At 42.2% G+C, this 20,187-nt stretch overlaps 1 protein-coding gene across 1 annotated transcript in view; it reads right to left on the reverse strand.

Annotated features, from left to right (window-relative positions):
• Positions 1-20,187, reverse strand: part of PODXL (podocalyxin like) — a 269,097-nt gene that overhangs the window by 92,512 nt on the left and 156,398 nt on the right. The window contains exon 6 of the mRNA XM_078677422.1: positions 6,015-6,177. Coding sequence (XP_078533548.1) covers positions 6,015-6,177 — 163 coding nt within the window. The remainder of the gene's footprint in view (positions 1-6,014; positions 6,178-20,187) is intronic.

The raw sequence follows: 20,187 nt of genomic DNA on the forward strand, positions 1-20,187 counted from the left end.
AAAAGCACCTTCCATGGCTCCCCACCGCAGGATGATCTGAGCCTGTTAGATGCTTGATTTTTACGCTGCTGAAAGGGGAAACATCCTTTACATCGCGGTGTGCTCACCGCGATGCAGGTGCAACGCAGCCATTACAACGCAAGTTGTTACATCGACTCGCGCTGGATGGCACTATAACCTAAGGAATAGTAAGGTTTACTATTCCATCACCTTCCCTACTGTACGGAGACTGGTGTTGGAATAGTAAATCTTACTATTCCTAAGTCCAGAGCCCTCCAGTGCAAGTCGTTGTAACGACTCTCGTTGTAAAAACTGCGATGTAACATACCGCGGTCATTTTGATCGCGTTGTTACATCACATATTCGCTGAAAATGACACCCATTGCTTAACAGCTGATAGAAAGTATGTTTGTGAAGCTGCCACACTAATACTGTAGATGTCCTGGATGCTATTAGAGCAAACCTTAACAATTGATGATTTCCTCACAGTTAATTCGTGCCCTCCTTTGCTAAAGTAACCTGCATGTCAATATTAACAGCAACTGAACTCTACCCACTTTGTCTTGCCCGAGACATCTATCTCTACATGTTACCCCTTTTTTAGACACAAATTCTACTTGCACGTCTGCAAATTCTACAATCCTATCACATTAACAAACACCGATCTTGCATGAATGCCATTTCACATTCTTTACAACTTATATCTATATGTACACTTGAATAAAAACACTCTTGCAGACTTGACCGAGTACAATTACACGCTGTACTCCAGAGTCTAAGCAGTTTTAAAAAATTGGATAATGTATTCTCCTGCTACAAGTAATGAAATATCAACATAGTTGTTAGCTCTAGAAACGCATTACACTTAGTAAATGGATGTAATAAAACACATGCTTTCAAGAAGAAGGTCGTAAAAGTTTACCAACATGAACAAGTGCACACAAAAATATGCACAAATATTTACACAAACACTTGCACACAAACAGCCTCACAAACACACTGACAACTGGCATATTAATTTTGGATGTATTTACCAGCTGGTATTCTATGTGACTTAAACACATGATATCACCTACAACTCCCCTTCCTGGTACAATGTTTGATACCAGATATTAGGAGCGTGCTGTCATTTAATGTCCTGGAAAATATGCATCCCAATCCTGGGTGGTCCAGTTTGAGGTATATGTGGGAATATAGCCAAGATCTGATAGTTGAAGAATGTGTGTTATTTGGTGTATTTGGGGCTGAGGTTGGAACGACCTTTCAGTATCCTTAACCAATACCATATCTCACAAGTGTAATTCTGTGATCTGTAGTCTGTCCAACAGATGCTATTCCGGGAATTTGTGGAATGTGGGCAACCCGCTGTCTACTGCTGTTGCTATCTGTCAATAAACTTCAGTAAAGGCATAGATAATGCCCAGATGTTCTTTATGACACATTCAAAATATAAAAGTTGCTTTCCTGTTTGAGTGGCTTTACTGCTTGACCCTATTATATAGTCATTCACAAGCTGGAATATACAGCCATGTTGTGTTTGGAGTCTGAAAGTAAAGCTTGTTTTTCTAAACCTTTTTTGTTATCGAACATGAGTGGGATTGAAAACAGAGCCATTATTGCGAGATTACACAACCCTGGTTGTTAAACATTCCTTTAGCAGTGGATGATATATGTGTAAGTGCTCTATGGTTTCTTTTTGTCCCCTGCAACTCCACAGTAAGAAAGCGTGGTGCACATGTCAATCTATAATAGAGTTACAATCAGTGCTTGAAATGGAAAAATAGAAGTGCAGGTACTTTGTACCAGAGTACCTCCTAGTTTCTGAGAAGTGCTGGTACTCTCCAATTAAAAGTATGGCATTTATCTTGAGAAGTGCCGGTACTCTCCCTCTCAAAATAAAAAAGTGCCGGTACTCAGTACCGGCCCATTTAAAGCACTGGTTAAAATGCAAAATCATTGTTGTAGGCGAGTAACTTCGTTTGTACGCCTCCTGCTCTTGTCGTATGTTTATTTACTATATATAGCTAGTATAGCAGAACTCTTCCTCCATGGCCATTCAGTTGGATTTACCCCAAACATCGTTTAAATTCAAAACAATATTCCATTTTGACTTTATTTTATGAAACCAAAAGTGTTGCTTTTGCGTTTGGACAAAGAAAAATATGTATAGTGAGGTAATCCTTGTTAAGGGAAGATCTTCAAAGTAATTATGGCAGAGCGAAAAAGTCTCCAAGCAACAGGGTGTTTTAAAATGATACAACATAGGTTGTACTTTCCTACTTAAACCACTAGATGGCAGGCTTTGTACAGAGTCTGAATCTCTAATACTTACCATACGCCCTTGCAAATTTTTTAAAAGGGTAAGTGTGGGACCCAAAGCTTTTCTCAGAAACCTGTGGCCGGCTCTACTAAAGGTTAGGGTTTTGAATATCAATGCTGCGTATTCTTGATTCGTCCTCTTGCCTCTTTAATGCCCCAATAGACACCCCCTGCCTTTTTTCTCACCTTTGCACTTTCCTTTTAATACCTGGTTTCGCCCTTTCTGAAGGCTTTCTCACAGTTTATCCGCCTTTCACTTCCCTCTTCCTTCCCCCTTTTGTGTTGCACCAAAAATGAGCGCCTATGGGCCACGGGACTGGTTGTACTGGGGCATTTCCCTAGGAGGCTGGAAGGGTGTGGGTCCACTTTTGCTTCTGGGGGCAAGTTTTGTAGCAGTACTGCAGTTTTAAAAGCACTGCAGAGTTCCTTGCCTATCTTTTACTTTTCAGGCAATAAAACACGTGGTAAGGTAAGTCTGGTGAGTAATGTACCTGCTGAGGAGAGATTGGAATTTTGTCTAGTGACAGTTTTGACTCATCTAAGGTAGCGCAGAGGGTTAATATGACTGTTACAAAGAGCGTGTACTATTTAATTTAATTTAATTGTGGGTTTATATAGCGCTAGGAATCGACTCCCGGAGGAGTATCTCCACGCTTCGACCGCTGGGGAACCCGTCCTGGCTCACCCTGAGAGATGGTCCCTGATGGGTATCTCTAAGGTGCGACCAAGCATCCCCAGCGGTCTGGGGGGGCCGTTGTGAAGATGAGGCAAGCTGATGCCCAGAGTTGCCGAGTGTGGTTTCTGACTAGAGTAGGCACCGAGGCGAGAATTATCGAGTCCGCTGACCCTGGTCCACGACCCTGCCGCGTCGGGAATCGAACCCTGGTCCCGGGCCGTTCTCTGCTTACGGGTCTGCCGCCTCTAACCAGTGAGCCACACTTCTCCAATGCAGATCACAGAACAGTATTTTATGTGCATAGCTCACTGGGTTACTGCTTTTGTCACAGAGATCCTTTAGTTACTGTGCAGTTCACAAGTTACAAGTATAATCTAGGTTAGAATTTTTTTGGTCTGTCTTTCATTATCCTAATTTTGCTAAAAATGGTTTGTTTGTGTAGAAATAAATTCTTATTAGTAAAGTCAACCCTAACCACTGTGTTATGTTCTGAATCCTGAGTTTGTGCTTCCCCAGACCAAGCACTCTTAAAAAGTGCCTACCAGTATGGAGGACGTAAATCATACACCTTGTAGTCCCTTTTGTCTTAGGTAACATTTTCTTTACACTGATTAAGCCACTTAGGATTCATTGCCTCTACGTTTGTGATGTAAAATGCTCCAACACTCTACACTGGCATGAGAGGCACAATAAAACAAAGGAAATATATGTGAGAGAGGCACTGTTGAAAGGTGATAGTGAGGGAATCATTGAAGAGCCCCAATAAAGATTGCTGTATGCTGGTGTACTGTAAAGTCATTAATTACTATGCTTTAAAAACTTATACAATTGAATATATAATAAAAAATATGTTGTAAACTTCAACATTTTTGCCATTTTTCCCCAACTTTTCTTGGGGAGAATGTCCCTGAAGACGCTTTGTAGTGCTCAGGTTCCCTTGCTGCGCTCGCTATGCACTGTATGGGGGCCGGTCTGACAAAATTGTCCAGGGCTTCTTTGGATTCCCAGTCTAGCGGTAGTCCCAAATCAGTATCAGCATGTCCTCTTTTGTAGTGAACATATCTACAAGATTAAATAGCACTGGTACAACCTTGCGGTGCCAGTATTGTCCGACCCTGCCCTCTGTTGAACCCTTGGAAGATGCAGGCATGATTTTCAGGTCTTTGTTCATCACACTTTTCCAAACGTGCTCACAAATGTATGCATAAAAGTAAACCTCTCTTGGAAAAGACTACATGTAAGTTCTGTTAAATTTGAAAATGACAACATTTACCAACTTCACCAGACGTGACACTTGCACCGGTTTATAAACTGAACCCCATAAATAGTACACAATCAATCATCGAAACATCCCCCAAAGCCTGTACTTGTACTGCCCAGTATTGATGTTCCACCATATTAGAACATTTTCAGCATCGTTTTAAAAAATGCCTAATGCACATTTCCTATGTCCACCATCGCCCATCACTACTCCCAGGTCCTAGCAGGTCTCCAAAGGTATGTATGTAGAGGAATAAACAGGTGGTTGATTGCAAAAAATTATTGCATGATTGGCCTGTTCCACAAAAAAAAACGCATATCTGATACTTCAGTACACAAATTCTTCGTACCCCCTATCCGTTCTCCTTAAATTACTGTTCTGAAGGCCCTTGGTTCACTTTTCAAACACACCCTCTCTGGAATTCACCACCGCTCTGGGCCCCATGGCCTTATCACATGTCTCCTCACAACTCACCTATTCAAACCCTGATTTACGCCTATACCAGGAGTAAACCTGAAATGCATGCATTGTTGTCGGAAAGCCTGATTGGTTGCTATAATCAGCTGTGTCGCCTATTATCCTTAAAATATCTTTGTTCATGAAACAGAAAACCTTCCCCTACATCCATTTGTGTGTCACAGTTTAGAGCGACAAGTGCTAGCCATGGTGAAAGCGATAGCCAACAATCTCTCTTCTCCTTGGACTCCTGAAAGTCTCTTTATGAACTAATGGGTTTTGTGACAAGAGACCTATGGATTTTCTTCATGTCAGGTTCAATAGCTCATTGTCGCCTTCTATCGAACAGCTAGCTATGGCTTGGACCCATGAACCATTGAAAATGAATATCAGATGTTGTGGGTAAGATGATGAGTGCTCTCCAGATGTGCAAAATGGTAACCTAGGAGGGTGGCTCGCCTACCGATAAAAATAGGTTTTTTGTATCTCATCACAGTATGGTGATCAGTGGTGGTTCTGAAGCTTCCTCCAACAAAGAGGTATCCTGTTTTATTTTAGTTCATCACAGTATAGCAACAGAAAAAAGCAATCTCGTCTTTTGCTGAACACCTTAGAGAAAGTGGAGGTCTCCTCAGTGCTCTCTCATAATATTGTTGAATGTACTTTATTCCTATTTTTTTGTTTTACTCTAAATTGTTTTACTTTTACTTCGTACTATTAATCCAAAATAATTGAGATAATACTAAAAGGTGGTCTTGGGGCTGATTTGGGGCCTTCAGTTTTCTGTGACATAATTTGATGGAAAGATTGTATTCCTTCTAGTAATTGAAAATCCAGTTTCTGAGATTAAGTTTCTAGTTCTCTAATATGTTAAGGCATGTATTTTTTCAGGCTAAGTGTGTTTTGCAGGACTGCCAATGTCTTCCACATAAATCTTCACAAAATCATTCTTTCTAATATGGTTGACAAATTAACATTAAAAAGAACCAGCCCTATATGAAGCACTCTTGATGCGTGGCCTTTATCACTCTTCTGTGACTTCATTTGATGGAATCGATTGGTTGCCACTCATTCTGTTCGCTAATAATACTGTTTCATGTGTTGTTATTATTAACATTTGTTTCAGTAATACTGAGTAATAGATACTCAAAGACATCTAGCTGGTAAGGTAAGGGTCTAGCTAGCACGTGATGACAATGTTTTGGTACTTATTTTAACATTTACAGACCACGTAACACCCACAAAAATGTATATTTACCAAACTCCCCACCATAACGTACATATTACAGAGAAATTACTCACTTTGAACTGAAACCGCCAATACTGCAAACTTGCGTGGCTGCTCTTTGTTGTAACCCAGTTGCACGGTGCAGTTGTCTTTGTCTTCACTGAACTTGAACCCAGGCTTCGCTGTTTCACACAGCATAGTGAGTAACTTTGTTTTATCCGTAAGTATGTTGTTATTCTGTAAAAAGAACAAATGCAATGCGAACGGTACATAAATGCTCTTATTCAGACAATATCGCCAAAAGATCATATCTCCCCTATCACCTCTATATTAATTAAAAACGTCCGGGTGTACATGGAATATGAATTGTAATTTAATATATTCTTGTGATTTGAGATAGATATCGCCCTATATGCCCAATGAATTATTTTATTTCATTTTTCTGTATTGTAATCTTTTTAGTATCTTGTGGAATGAAGATGTCACAGATGAACTGTGTTATTATAATAGTTATATGTAATAGTAATATGTTGCTACCGCGTGAAAAAATATGTTTTGTTCTGTAAGAGGTGGAGCAAATAGCGTATGAACCACCGAAATTCGTTGTCATCCATAAGAGATGGGATTACAGTTAGCAGTACATTTATAAACTTTAATGGATCAATTTTTCACAAAGAAAACACACATTTTGGAAAACAGAGCCTAAAGAGTGAATCATGGTACCTGTGATAGTGTAAGGATACTTTGAAGAATTTTTGTAATGAAATTCCCCATAACTACGCTTTGGTGAAAGAGTGTTTTTCTGTTAAAACGTCTTTTAAGATGGATTTATAAATGTGAATAAATGGTATCTTGATATGCATTGTGATCTTTGAGTATACAGAATATATTATTTGTGAAATATTACTGTTCAAGGGGACAATATTGTATTACCTTGCACCTTCATACTGCAAGGTGTAGCTCTTCTGACTTGAGCTTACTTTTACTTGATGCCTGTATGTTATATTTAACTCAATAAAAATAGGAATACAAAAATCTCTGTTGTTCACTGTTACATGGGAGAGGGATTGGGGAAGCTTGTTTAATGCAACACCAAAAACTCAATCACTTTTAGGTTCACCCTTGTTAAAAAAAAAAAAAAATAGAAAAGTGGTAGTGTGATAATTAGAATAATCAAGTTTACAGTCTCTTTTTGGAGGCAAGATGATTTGTTTCAGAAAGGGTCCTAACTGGGGACACGCTCCATATCTGTATGTATAAACTGCATTGTGGAGTCCGCCTTTAGAGAGGAAAAGCCTTTATTATTTATTTATTTTGAAGGTTTTAGAGAGGAAAAGTATTTTTCAATGACTCACATTGGTCATTCATGAGCACTGAAGTGTGTGCAAAATTGTGTGTTGGGAGAATATGATTGGCGGTAGAGGTTGCAAGTCTTCATGCATAGCTAAGGTGTCTGTATTATCTCTTTAGAGTCTTGAGGCGCACAGCTTGACATGAAGCTTTGCAGCTGCTGGAAGTTGGACACATTATGTGGTACATGGAATCCAAAGAAGATCCTCCCACTGTAAAAATGCAGCAATCAGCGAAAAAAACGTATTCATGAAAATCTGCACCACAGAACCTCCTACTCCCTTACCATAGCTAACTATAGCTCATTTGCTAGGTTATGCACATGCTTACTGAAGTGAAAATAAGCATAGCTCAGCTTTTTTCATTAAGCTTCAGTTTGGGCTTTAATGTTTTAAGACTGCGGCGCATGGTATAGACGTGCTTAATTTGTAAAAGAAAAAGTGTTGGGGCTCAAAATTTTACTCAGATGCCTGCACTGGGCACTATCAAAGGTTGGTATGCTGAGTAGCATGGCTGTGTAGTAGTGATTCCACCTGATGCCTCTTTCATCCACCACCAGACACCCCCAGCCTCTTCAGCTTACTCTTGCAAGTTCCTGCTTTCTCCCTGTGTCACAGTATTTCAGTCTTTTTCTTCCTCCTTCTTTACCACTTTTTTTTTTAACCTATCTTACTCTGGGTCAAGGTCAAAATCTATTGCAATAGAAAAGAGAAGCAGAGGCCAGACTGTAGGAAGAATCATTCAGAGACAGGAAGTAATGGGGAAAAGTGAGACGATGCTCTACAGAGACAGGAATTAAATATATGAACCATTTCCATGCGCAGGTTTCCTTTAATGAGGTGAACCGGAGGTCCGCAGTGCACTATCCTCATGACGGATCTGACGTCAGAGTTAATGGCTAACGAGTGACGACAAGGTACCAAGTACCTTTTACATGGGAGAAGGTCAGTGATACTTCTCACTTACAGAGATCCACGTGTCTGACATTGGAAAAATGTAATGCAAAGCTATAATTTAAACTCGGTATTTTATGAGGTGAGTGCCATTTTGACATGAAGCATTAAGGGAGGCAAGCACTCAAGACTGTGTGATAAGTATCAAACTAATTGAGACATTAGGTTAAAAAAAAATGTGGGGAAATCCCCTGTACTGTGCTCTAGAGAATAAACTCACTATGGTTGCCCACACAGCACACAACGCCTTATAATCCTTATAATCTCCCTGATGCGTCACATTGTTAATACCCTGCACCATGGCGCATCTTTTGCGCTGCCACTGCGTCACAAAAGTGACGCAACGGCGGTGCAAAAGAGGCGCAAGGGGCTTGTAAATCTACCCCTTCTAGTGAGGTTATGACACAAACTAACCTAGACCCAGTGCATCATTCCTGTCCCTGCTCTCCCCTCTTCTGACCCCGTTGACCTGTGAGATGTTTGGACCCCTTCAGATGACGGTGATGCTTCCACAGATAACATACAGTATGGGTTGGCAAACATCTGCATGGTAGCAAAAAACAGAGAGAAATCCCAGTATATCAATGGGGCACGTGCCGATGTGTGTGTAACCTTGCGAACCAGTTCATGACCATGTCGTCCACGCACACAGGAAGTGAAGAAATCATCAAGTTCCTGAGTAGATGTGATACTAACTCGGGCGCAGGCTCAGATGTGAACATGTTTTCGCTGCTCATTGCCTCCCCTTTGTCCAAGAGGGACGTAAAAGACTGTCTTATAGAACTCAAAGCTATCTTTGATAGGACTCATGGTAGAGAACGAGCAACGATGTGGATAGAGTTAAAGCAAGATCTTAAAGAAGTAAGGGAGGGCCTGTTGTCCACGAACCACAGGCTGGAGGCTACAGAACCTCAAATGAACTCAATGAAAAACTGCATAACAACTAATCCATGCTACAGTTGTGTCACTGAAATCACAAGTACAACTCCTGAAGGAGACATGTCCTTGAGCTTGACCTTGAAAACAGGTCCAGCAGCAGCCGAGTCTCATTTCCATTTCCTTTTTTCCAACGGCAGCATATATTTACTGCATACTTGAAGCACGTGGTAAATGTATGCGTTAAACCCCATAGAATTTGGAATTCCGTTTGGTCTTGCAGCCAGCCCAACACGGTGATTCCCCATTACTTGGGGTTTAACTCATAACTGCATGGTGCTGGGCACATTTACCGCATGGTAACAATCGTTGCATGTAAACTTTGCATGTGAATTTACAGTGCAGTAAATCCACCATGCCACTAATCATTGGTCCCATAGGCGGTGCAACAAGAGTGGAAGACACAGCAAGGGCTATGCTTTGCAGGAACTCAATGAGTCTTGTCCCCTGGTAGTCACCAGGCCTGAACACTAGAGCTTATGGCAGCTTTTAGCATGGTTATGTCTGCAATACTTGTGAGGCTACCAGAAAAAGAAGCAGTGAACACACAAGTAATCAGGTTTGATTGGATATATGAGCAGAACACACACACACACACACACACACACACACACACACACACACTCTTTCTCTGTTGCGATCTCGTTTTCTATATTTCTCTCTCCCTCGAACTGGAAAGAGCATTGCTTCACCATTTGAGGATAGTTAAAATGGCACCTAGAAACAGCCCAATGAAAGATACTTTTATTTTGAAGGATTTCAACAGCATGAATGTAATTTCATCACAGAAGATGATTAAGTAATCCCTTAAAATATAGAAAAAACGAAGATCTGAAATGAAGATAGTTGCAAAACGTTGCAAAACGGGGGTGAAAAACAACCTGTCCTGATAGATAATAATTTAATGTCGCTCTAGCAGCCCTGCCATTGGACCACGGTTTCCCACATCAACAAGTTAGATGATAAAACGGATGAATGCGGCCAAGGCTTATCTACACAAAGATGTACTCGGACAAGATGCGAAAAGTCAAACATTTCTCTATGGCCTGTAGGAGATGCAAGATGCATGCCAACTGGTTGGCGGTTGAAGGGAAGGAGTGATAAGGGGAGATAAGCACCTTTATCTGAAATGGAAACCTGTCTAAAGGGAGCGGTTTGACTGGTGTTGATCAGAAGAGGAGACAACAATTTTCCTTGGTAATCACTGTCAATATTGTACTGTTGCAATACGTGTACGTGTACATGATTTACAGGTGTCACGGTGGAATGTAGACTAAAATAAATAATAAGTTAAAGGGATCCTGGCAATTGCATCAGGTTTCACAGTCCGCTTTCAATAAGGATATGTGCACAGAGGAGAAGTAATGTGTGTGGTCTTTTGTCTCTTTTTTTATTGCATTGTGTCTTCTGGTGATTATGTCTCTTGGGAACAAAATATTAGTCAGACAATTATTATCTTTGGAATAGCTGAAACTTAAATGTTTATGGCATTATTTAAAGTTTGGTGGACAGCCCACTCAGTTAAAATGCAGCAGACGTCTCGCCGCAAAGTGCCACTAAGAGGTTTTTGGTAAGAGGTATTGTATGACTATGTAAAGTAAGGAATGAAATACCCCTACCATACTTTAAAAGGATATTGCGAGTCATCTCTGTGTTCAATTACCTATTACCTATAAAGGGAGTTGACTTTCAGCCTTGCTTCTCTCTACAGTCACAAAACTCTTTGGTGACTTGGAATAAATAGACTCATAATGTACAGTCAGGGAACTTTATCCTATATACAACATTGTTAGTTACTAATTGAGAATGTAACAGGAGGTTCATGGACACTTGTAAGGAGCTTTTTTTCATATTTTTGAGTTATTTTGTGATTTTTAGCTTTCAATAAAATGTATTAAAATAAATAAAAAGAAAGTAAAGTAACTACTTGCCTTGAAGTGCCCATGTGAAAAAGTTGCCCTGACAGGACTCAAAACCCAACTAAACATCATTAAACTAAGGGAGATTCTAAGATCCTTGTTGTCTACTCATGTCTAGTGTACTGAAGGTAACTTTGGACTATATAGTTTGACATGGTGACATCAGAGGATGAACATGTGATTCTCCTGGCAATGCTAAGTTGTAAACATATATTACAAACAATCGTATCTGACAAAATTAATTGCATGATATTTAGGATTTTCATACAATGACTATGGACTATACATCTTAGTGAACATTACCTTACTTGTTGTCACACCAAACACAAAGGGCTACCACATTTGTCCAAAGCTATCTTCTGTACACTGATTCTTGACTGACTTCAACTCATGCGAATGCAGTATATCATAAGTTTAGAACAGTATATAATGAGCACATCAAAGGGAGAAGGTTAAATAAAGTACTGCCACCATAAATACTGCTACCATAAGTAGGAACCTAATATGCGATTTTACATTGCATGCAATACATCGCATGCCATTACAATGCGGTTGTTACAACGACCGCATTGTTACATTGCATACCTTTACAAAGCAAGCCATTAGAATGACTTGCTGTAGGGGGCACTGGATGTTGGAATAGTATAATTTACTATTCCAACTCCAGTCTGTGCAACAGTAGGGAATTTAAATCCAACATCTTGTGCCCCTACAGCAATTTGTTGTAATGACGTGTGTTGTAAAGGTATGCGATGAAACAACGCGGTCGTTGTAATGACCGCGTTGTAATGGCATGCAATGTATTGCATGCGATGTGAAGGGTGTCTCTCATAGGAACCTAGTGAAGAGCTGAGGCTTGAAATGAATAGGGCTTTTAAATGGAAATACATTAATTTCAATGGATAGTAAGGCACATTTAATCATGAATCCTGGAAAAAACAAAAGTAAAGGATCAGCAATGAATGATGAACCAAAGGAATGTTAATAAAGACTTTTTGATTAAAGTTTTATAACAGTTTATAAGAAACTGGACTCAAGTATACTTATTCGAAATATTTCATAATATTGTGGCACCCAGACGGTGGCAGAGTTTGCAGCTCAACATTTTTAGGGTAGAGTGGAGAGGTTTCACTGAGATAAACCTTTCTGGAGGCACCCTATAAAATGCATTACCATGTGCAACAAACGTTCAAGTAGCAGAAACAAGAAGTAACAAGCAGTATATAACTACTAACAGCATCTATGTTTAATTGACCAGCAAACCACACTCCAGGGTGGATATTTATTTATCTGTAATGATTTAAACTTTAGATAGCCTGTCTCTACCCTTGACTCGGTAGCACACATGATTGGTCCAACCGCATTTTACCAACTGAACTGGAAATGGGTACAGAGATTGAACAGTTCAGTCACTAATTAAATTGTATATTACCTTTTTCTTGTTGTTCATGTTTTGCAATCTGAGCTTTCGAAAAGCTGACAGGCTAAACACAGAAGAGCAAAACATATGTTGGCTAGATGAAAACAGAGAATGATTTATTCTGAAGGAGTGAAATTGTGAACTGAATTAAGTATGCACACGAGTGAACTCTTCCATTGAAACAGGATGTAAGTAATTCAAAATGAAAATCACCAACCATTTGCAAATTATCATTGGGATGCATTTATCACTGATATACAAATTTGCAACTGAGATGGTTTCCCACTCAATGGAGAATCATTCAGAACATATATTGCCATATATGAAGTTAAATTATCTCTGTCAAAAGTAATAAGAGTCATGATGAATTCTAAGAGCCGAATTGTAAGGGCCAAAACTTTACAGTTAAGAACATAACGCAGTAAAATTAGCCACAGGCATGTCATAGAAAAAGACAGAGACATAGGCTTAACACCGCAAAGAATTATGCTTGTAACTTTAACACTGTATGTATTTAACTGAGATTTGGAAACATTCTAGAGTACTAATGGATTTGGAAACTATGACTTATCCTTAAAAAAATAAAATATGCATGCCTTTGTTTAAACCTCTAATACTTGACCTGAATTGAAAGTTAGATTACTATTTTAATATTTCTGTTTTATGCAATGCACAATCTATTTGAACTCAGTCATCCATTTTGGTAGCTACGCAGAAGGAGATAAGAGGATCCAAATTAGCAGGTAGGATTGAAGAGAAAGGAAAGGTAAAAAAACACATATGTCTGACAGACTTTCATGGGCAAACATTAATTCGGCCAGATGCATGCATGCGCATGAAAATGGAGATTTGTTGATTGCTGAGTGTAATAGGTACAAATGGGCCTAAATTTGACTTCCACTAAAGAGAACGGATTTTTTTTATAGGAGAAATGCGCGAAACAATTTCGAAGCTGACCCCTGTTACAAGAGCCACAGAAATGTTCATTACTACAAAACTGTATAAACCAATGCCACTTCCCTGTCGTGCTCGCGAGACTGACCTACAAATCATCCAGGACATTCGCATTCCTTGGGAACGATTTACGTATACAGCTCGAGTTGAAAGATGGGCCTTATCTAGTTCCCACATTGGTTCCAATCTAAAACTAACATCCACCAGTGAGGTAACTTGCTCCGCTTACATCAACAAACTCCTAAAAAACACTTCCAACTACGCAGCGGAAAGGAAAGGCAGGTCTGACTCGGGAACTGAACCACATGAAGTCACAAACAGGGTTTGATCTGTGGCTGAACAGTGTATGACAAGTAAAGGCGCACTGGGCTCCATTAACAAGAAGTTTGGTACTTAAGGTTAACTTCAATACACATATATTTTTTCTTTGCCCAGGGAATTCCCCAAATCTCACTCCAAGAATTACAACTGGTGCTTTTTCCATTCGCTTTGGCCAATTATGAATGTGGAAAATGTACTAGTCGGCTGGATTTTATGTATTTGCAAATTTAGTTGCAAGGGTGAGTTTGTGAATGCCTATAGGTAAGAGTTGGTGAAAACAGACAAACTCGTATATTTGTCATTATTTACAACTGATTTGCAGGTCATTCTGTATATTGCTGAAACCACACATAAGGTTCCTCCTGTCAGGAGCTGGTGTAAATTTTTATTCAGTGTAGTGATGAGGCGGAAACACCCCTAAAGTTCATGGAATGCTGAGAGGAATTAATTTCTCCTGGAGGTAATAAGCTGCCTCATGATATGCAAAAAGTATACAAATGCACATTAGCATTCAATTTACAATTGCAAAATTGTAAACCTGATTAGAATTCTGCATGAGGAAATTTTACACATACATATTCTGAAGGGAATTTGAAAATGTCAGCAATTTGCTCCAAACATTGTACTCCCACGGTACACCAACTCACCAAAAAGGCAAAGGTAGGGGCAATGACATCACACATCCTTTGCTCCCTTGATGACATCAAAGGGTGAATTTAATTTCCCATCCTTGGCCACTCAGCATCTCGTGATTGGCTGCTGAGGGCCAGGGGAAGAGGAAGAAGGTTAGGCTACAGAAAGTAAACAGTTTTCCTGGATCCCTGTTTACTCCAGGCTTCTGGGGCGGCATTCAGAACTCTTGAAACAGCAGGTAGCAGGGCATTGCCAGGGCTTCCACAGAAAAAAATTGTATTAACTTCTACCCCTGTCTGCTCTTTGTTAATCTATGAGTTCTCCTACTTGTGTAGCTCTTCAATTTTCGCTGATAAGCCTGCACCGTCAGTTAATATGCCTACCACAGAAACTGTGGTCAACATGGGAGGGTCAAAATTTCAAATCAAATCTTGAGGACATTGGTTTATATTGTTGTCCTGTTGAGGGCGATAGAAGCGGTGTAATCGACTTTGGTATTAATACTATTGGCTACTAGTGCCTTTTAATCTGTTAGTGTTAAAGCTCCTCTTTTAACCTAAAAGTGCGCAAAACATAGCAGCTAACATCATGTGTGTGAAAAGTACACAGAGGTCTGGGTGGACCTCTTCTTTATCCATCTATCTGACACCAAAGACACCAAAATGGCGGCAGGTATCCAGTTCCAGAGAAGCTTTAAAGGGCTTAAAGCCTAATGCCCTTAGTCCATCTCTTCTCTCATGACAACACAAAAACAGATTATTCTTCTATGCACGTCCAATGTGCAGACAAATAAAAACACATTATATGTATGAAACGTCTGCTTGCTTGAGGCCCGTTTTGGGGCATGTATGCATCTTTCTATTACACTTATACTGATGTTAAGCGCAGTGGCGTAACGAAACCTGAGGGGGCCCCCCTGCAAAATGCATGGAGGGGCCCCATTCCAGCCTTACTCAGGAGCTCTCAGGCCAGGATACTGCCTTGAGGGGTACCCCTAGAGCTCGGGGGTCCTCCGCACTTCTGCCCCCACGCACTGCAGGGGTTGCTGGGGCCTTTGTTACGCCACTGATTGGCTTATCCCAGAAAACAAGCATTTGCAATGCAATAGGTCTCGCATTATTAAAGTTTGAGCTATTGGCATTGTAAATGACATTGCCTTTTATTTATGTTTTAAAAACCAACACATAAATAAAAGGCATTGTCATTTACAATGCCAATAGCTCAAACTCTCACAACTGTAAGACCTATTGCATTGCAAATGCTTGTTTTCTTGTTTGCGGTTTTATAAAGGGCGAACTCAACCCGAAGGCATTGGAGCACCAATTACATTACATAGGGATATATTCATATTTTGTAGGCACGTGGAGGTTAATTGATTTTGCCAGAATCACAGGGGTGTTCATCTTTTATGTGGAAGCTACTGTTTGGCATTGTTGATATTTCGCCTATGTCTTCATAACATACCACCCCTCTCCCCACACACACAGACCCTGCACATCAAAGTCCTATTCCTGTAAAACTAAATATTTTCCAGACCATGGCTTATTAGGTAACCTTGCCTGAAACTTCCCTTGCTTTTTGCGCTGCGAGTTGGGGTGCTAAAGTTGTATTTCCTTTAATTGATGGGTGTTTTTTAGTTCTTGTATCCTGCAGCTATCGCCCAGTTTCTCCCTCCCCCTTTACAATGTCTGCTTTTCCATCCCATTGAAGTAGGGCTATCAAAGAGACACCGAAGTGGCAGCGGGGAGCCGGGAGACTCTGCCCACAATAAACTCGTTTACAGCCCCATAAAAGGGAGGCTGCATAGACAGGCAGATGAGACACAGCTCACCTCCTTCTTGGGCCTGGCCACACAGCTTACACCCCACCCTGTGGAGGAAGCAGTGGAGAAGCTTTGGGGTGGCACAGGTTAGAGGTTAAAAGGGCCTTGAGTGGCATATCTACGTGGCACCGGACGAGGGCCAGCCTTCCAATCATGTCTTGCCAAAATCACGAACTAACCAAGACAGTTTTGGTTAGTTCGTGATATTTTGGGGACGGGAGGTAGTGACGTGGCAGGATAGGCAAACATTTTTTTCGTTTCTTGTGCAGTTTGTATACACTACAGCACACATTTAGCCAAAATGCATTACGAGTGCTTTCTATGACCAACAGGTTACATTACACAAGGTCAGATGTGTGTTGTTTTTAAAGGCACTGGCAGATGCCGTGATTTGCCGAGAATCACGGGATGTTGAGCAGATTCCGGAACTCGAACCTGGTTCTTAAGTTCCAAAGTTAACAGTTCCGACCCTTCGGTACACACATCTCCTGCCTTGAACTAATTTGGGTCATTAGTTTTCTTTGAAATGACTACCTTGCTTTTCCTACCTTTTTTTGTTGCAGTTTTTATATAGCGCGAACTCGACCTGAAGGTATTGGAGCACTTAACGTGAGAACCAGCTACATTACACAAGGACGCAAGATTAAGTGATTTGGCCAGAATCCCAGGATGATGAGCCGATGGCGAGACTCCATCCTGTGCTCCACCATCGGCAGCTCCAGCCTTTAGGCCACATCCTGTCGCCTGAGATACCTTGAGTGTATAATTCATTATCAAAGGCGAACTAGTCAGTTGATGCTTAAAATAAAAGCAGCATTTATTATCCACATGAATGATGCTCATTGTGCCGACCTAGGAACGATGAAAATGTGATCAACCCCGTCAAACTTCTGGTCGTCATGAGGCTGTAGTCAAATGCCTATAACCGGCGTTCCACAGTCACAGCCATATTACATGCAATACCTGCGTCGTGTGTTTGCTTCTCTGTCTCTTTTGGGCTTTGTCTTCCCTTTAAAGTTTTTTTCCGCTTTAAGGGGTCCTGGGGCGCGTGGTGTTGGAAGCTTGTCACAGAAAATGCTGCACGGAAAATCAATACGTGCATACATTGTAAACAATCGAGCAAGGCATGTTAGCACAGTGTACATTTGACGGGAACATAAGACAGTGGAATATTCTGTTAGCAACTTGACCAATTAAGGAAAACAAGGTATAGACATAGAAAACATCGTTCTTCTCGTGTCCATTCGTTTTAAGAATAAATCCGAAAATAAAACAAACAAACACTCGAAACAAAAATTTTCATCATTCCATATAAAACGTGTAAGAAAAATGAAGAAATTATACATATGAATCAATTGCCGCCATGAGACTCACTGAATCAGAAGGCATAGAGAAAATCATCCCGTTCACGACTCGCGCAAACTCCTGTCAATATCCAAACATTGCATTACATGTTGCCGGGCTACATTTGTAAAAAATCATAAATGCAGCCAAATGCAATTCCTATCACGTGCATCGTGCGCAGCATTCAGGGAAGTTTCCCATGTGACGTACAGCTCAATAGCCTGGTCACATTAAAAAACAAGCAATTCGCAATCGGGGCCAAAGCGCAATCGGGTCTAACGCGAGAGCTGCAGTCCGTCGAAAGCTCGCGCCGCCGGCCTGCGACCAGGAAGTCAGGCAGGCCGGCCGGGACAACCGGAAACAGGAAGTAGGAGGGTGGGAGCCTACCCCGCTTCCCACGGAAGAGTCGCGATTGTTTAGAGCACCGGAGCAGGCAGGAGCCTACCCTGCGCCCCGGTGCCGAAGAAGGGAGGAAGAGTCCTGCTGCCGGTGAGAGCCGATGCTAAGGAAGCCGGTGAGTGGGGCTTTGCCTTGTTAGGTTGGGCTGCGAGGGCGGGGGACATGTGTGTGTATGCGCGCGCGCGCGGCGGCGGCGGGCTGTGTATGTGTGTGAGCGTGCGTGTGTGTATGTGTCTTGGAGTCTCTCTGTATGCGTGTGTGTGTGTGTGACTGTGGGGGTGGGGGGTTGCCTGTCTGGGTGCCTGCGTGTCTGTGTAAGTGCGTGTGCGCGCACGTGTGTGTGTCTGTGTGCAGCTGACTTGCTGGGAGTATGGGAGGGAAGTGCACGGCGCAGCGCAGGACGGAACGTGCACGTTCGCGCACACAAATCCAGGGGAAAAGCGGGTAACACCCTCTTGTCCTCCTTCCCTCGTGACAGGCAACATTAGGTCTCCAGCTGTTACCAGCTCGACCTAAAAAGTAACTGTGACAGTGCGCGCAGCCCTCAGTGTGTGTGTGTGACAATGATAGTGCACGCAGCCCTCAGTGTGTGACAATGATAGTACGCGCAGCCTTTGGTGCGTTCATCCCTGAGTGCGCGCAGCCCTCAATATGCTACACTTTCAGTGCACACAACCCTCAATATGCACCACTGACGGTGCACACAACCCTCACTCTGCGACACTGCCAGTGCACACAGCCCTCACTATGCGACACTGCCAGTGCACACAGCCCTCACTATGCGACACTGCCAGTGCACACAGCCCTCAATATACTACACATTCAGTGCACAGAACCCTCAATATGCACAACTGACCGTGCACACAGCCCTCAATTATATGCTACACTTTCAGTGCACACAACCCTCAATATGCACCACTGACCGTGCACACAACCCTCACTATGCGACACTGCCAGTGCACACAGCCCTCACTATGCGACACTGCCAGTGCACACAACCCTCAATATGCTACACATTCAGTGCACACAACCCTCAATATGCACAACTGACCGTGCACACAGCCCTCAATATGCGACACTGCCAGTGCACACAACCCTCAATATGCACATCTGTCAGTGCATGCAGCTGTCATTGTAAAACTGCAAATGTAGGCCTCGCTTTGCTTTGGTGCACTGATAGTGTGTAAGCAGCCCGCAGTGTGTTTCACTGACATTGTTCACAGCCCTCACAGAGCACCACAGTCAGTGCACTGAGCCTTCGTGTGTACAACAGCTGACAGTGCAGGCGGCCATCTGTGCACGGCGCAAACGTTCTGAGAGCACACTCGGCCCTTGGTGCAGCACTGCAGGTGACCGTTGACAACGCCTCCCGTGAGTGCGTGTGACAGTCTGCACTGCCCTTACAGGCAGTGCACAGAGCCCTCGTAGCGCACAGGCACAGTGCAGCACGGCAGAAGACACACACATTCATTCTGAGAAACTGGTCTAGAGTGCGAACCTCGCAAGTGCTGCTGCAAAAACACGCACGAGCCTCAGTTACAACTGCCAGCATTACACATACCCTTTCTTAACTTGACAAAATGTGACCGTTCACCCAGTCCTGCGTGTACAGCAGAGCTGTCAGTACGGAGCATCGGTACAAACCTCGGAGTGCACACACAGCTCTTGGCGTACAAAGGAGCCTGGGCGTGCATGCAGCCCTGGTGTGCAACAGAATGCCAGCCAATTCACGCCGCATTAAATGTGCAAATCTCTACACACAACAGTCGGAGCACACATCGCACACAGCCCCAGGGTACAGCAGAATCCCTAACATTACACATCTCATTAAATGTGCAAACAGCTGCAAACTGAACACGCAAGCATTGTGCAGGCGTCACCTAAAACTCTACGAAATATACGCGGCCCAAGTAATTACAAAACAGTGTTTGTGTGACAACACATACAATACAGCCTTACACACAACCACACTCCGTGTTCCTGAGAATGCTCGTGCACTACAGACAGTGGTCAGCGAGCGTACAGCAGCACACATGGGGTCAGGTGTGTGCACTGAGGATAGCGCTCCTCCATTTGCGGCTCCACTTTTTCTACACAACTGGCACGCGCAGGGCTTTAAATGAACCGATACTGTCAATGTGTATCAGCCGTGTATCAGCCGTGTGAGCAGGTGCTGTGCAGCGGCGTCTGCACCGT

Source organism: Lissotriton helveticus, chromosome 1_1, assembly GCF_964261635.1.
Source record: "Lissotriton helveticus chromosome 1_1, aLisHel1.1, whole genome shotgun sequence".
Classification (NCBI taxonomy): domain Eukaryota; kingdom Metazoa; phylum Chordata; class Amphibia; order Caudata; family Salamandridae; genus Lissotriton; species Lissotriton helveticus.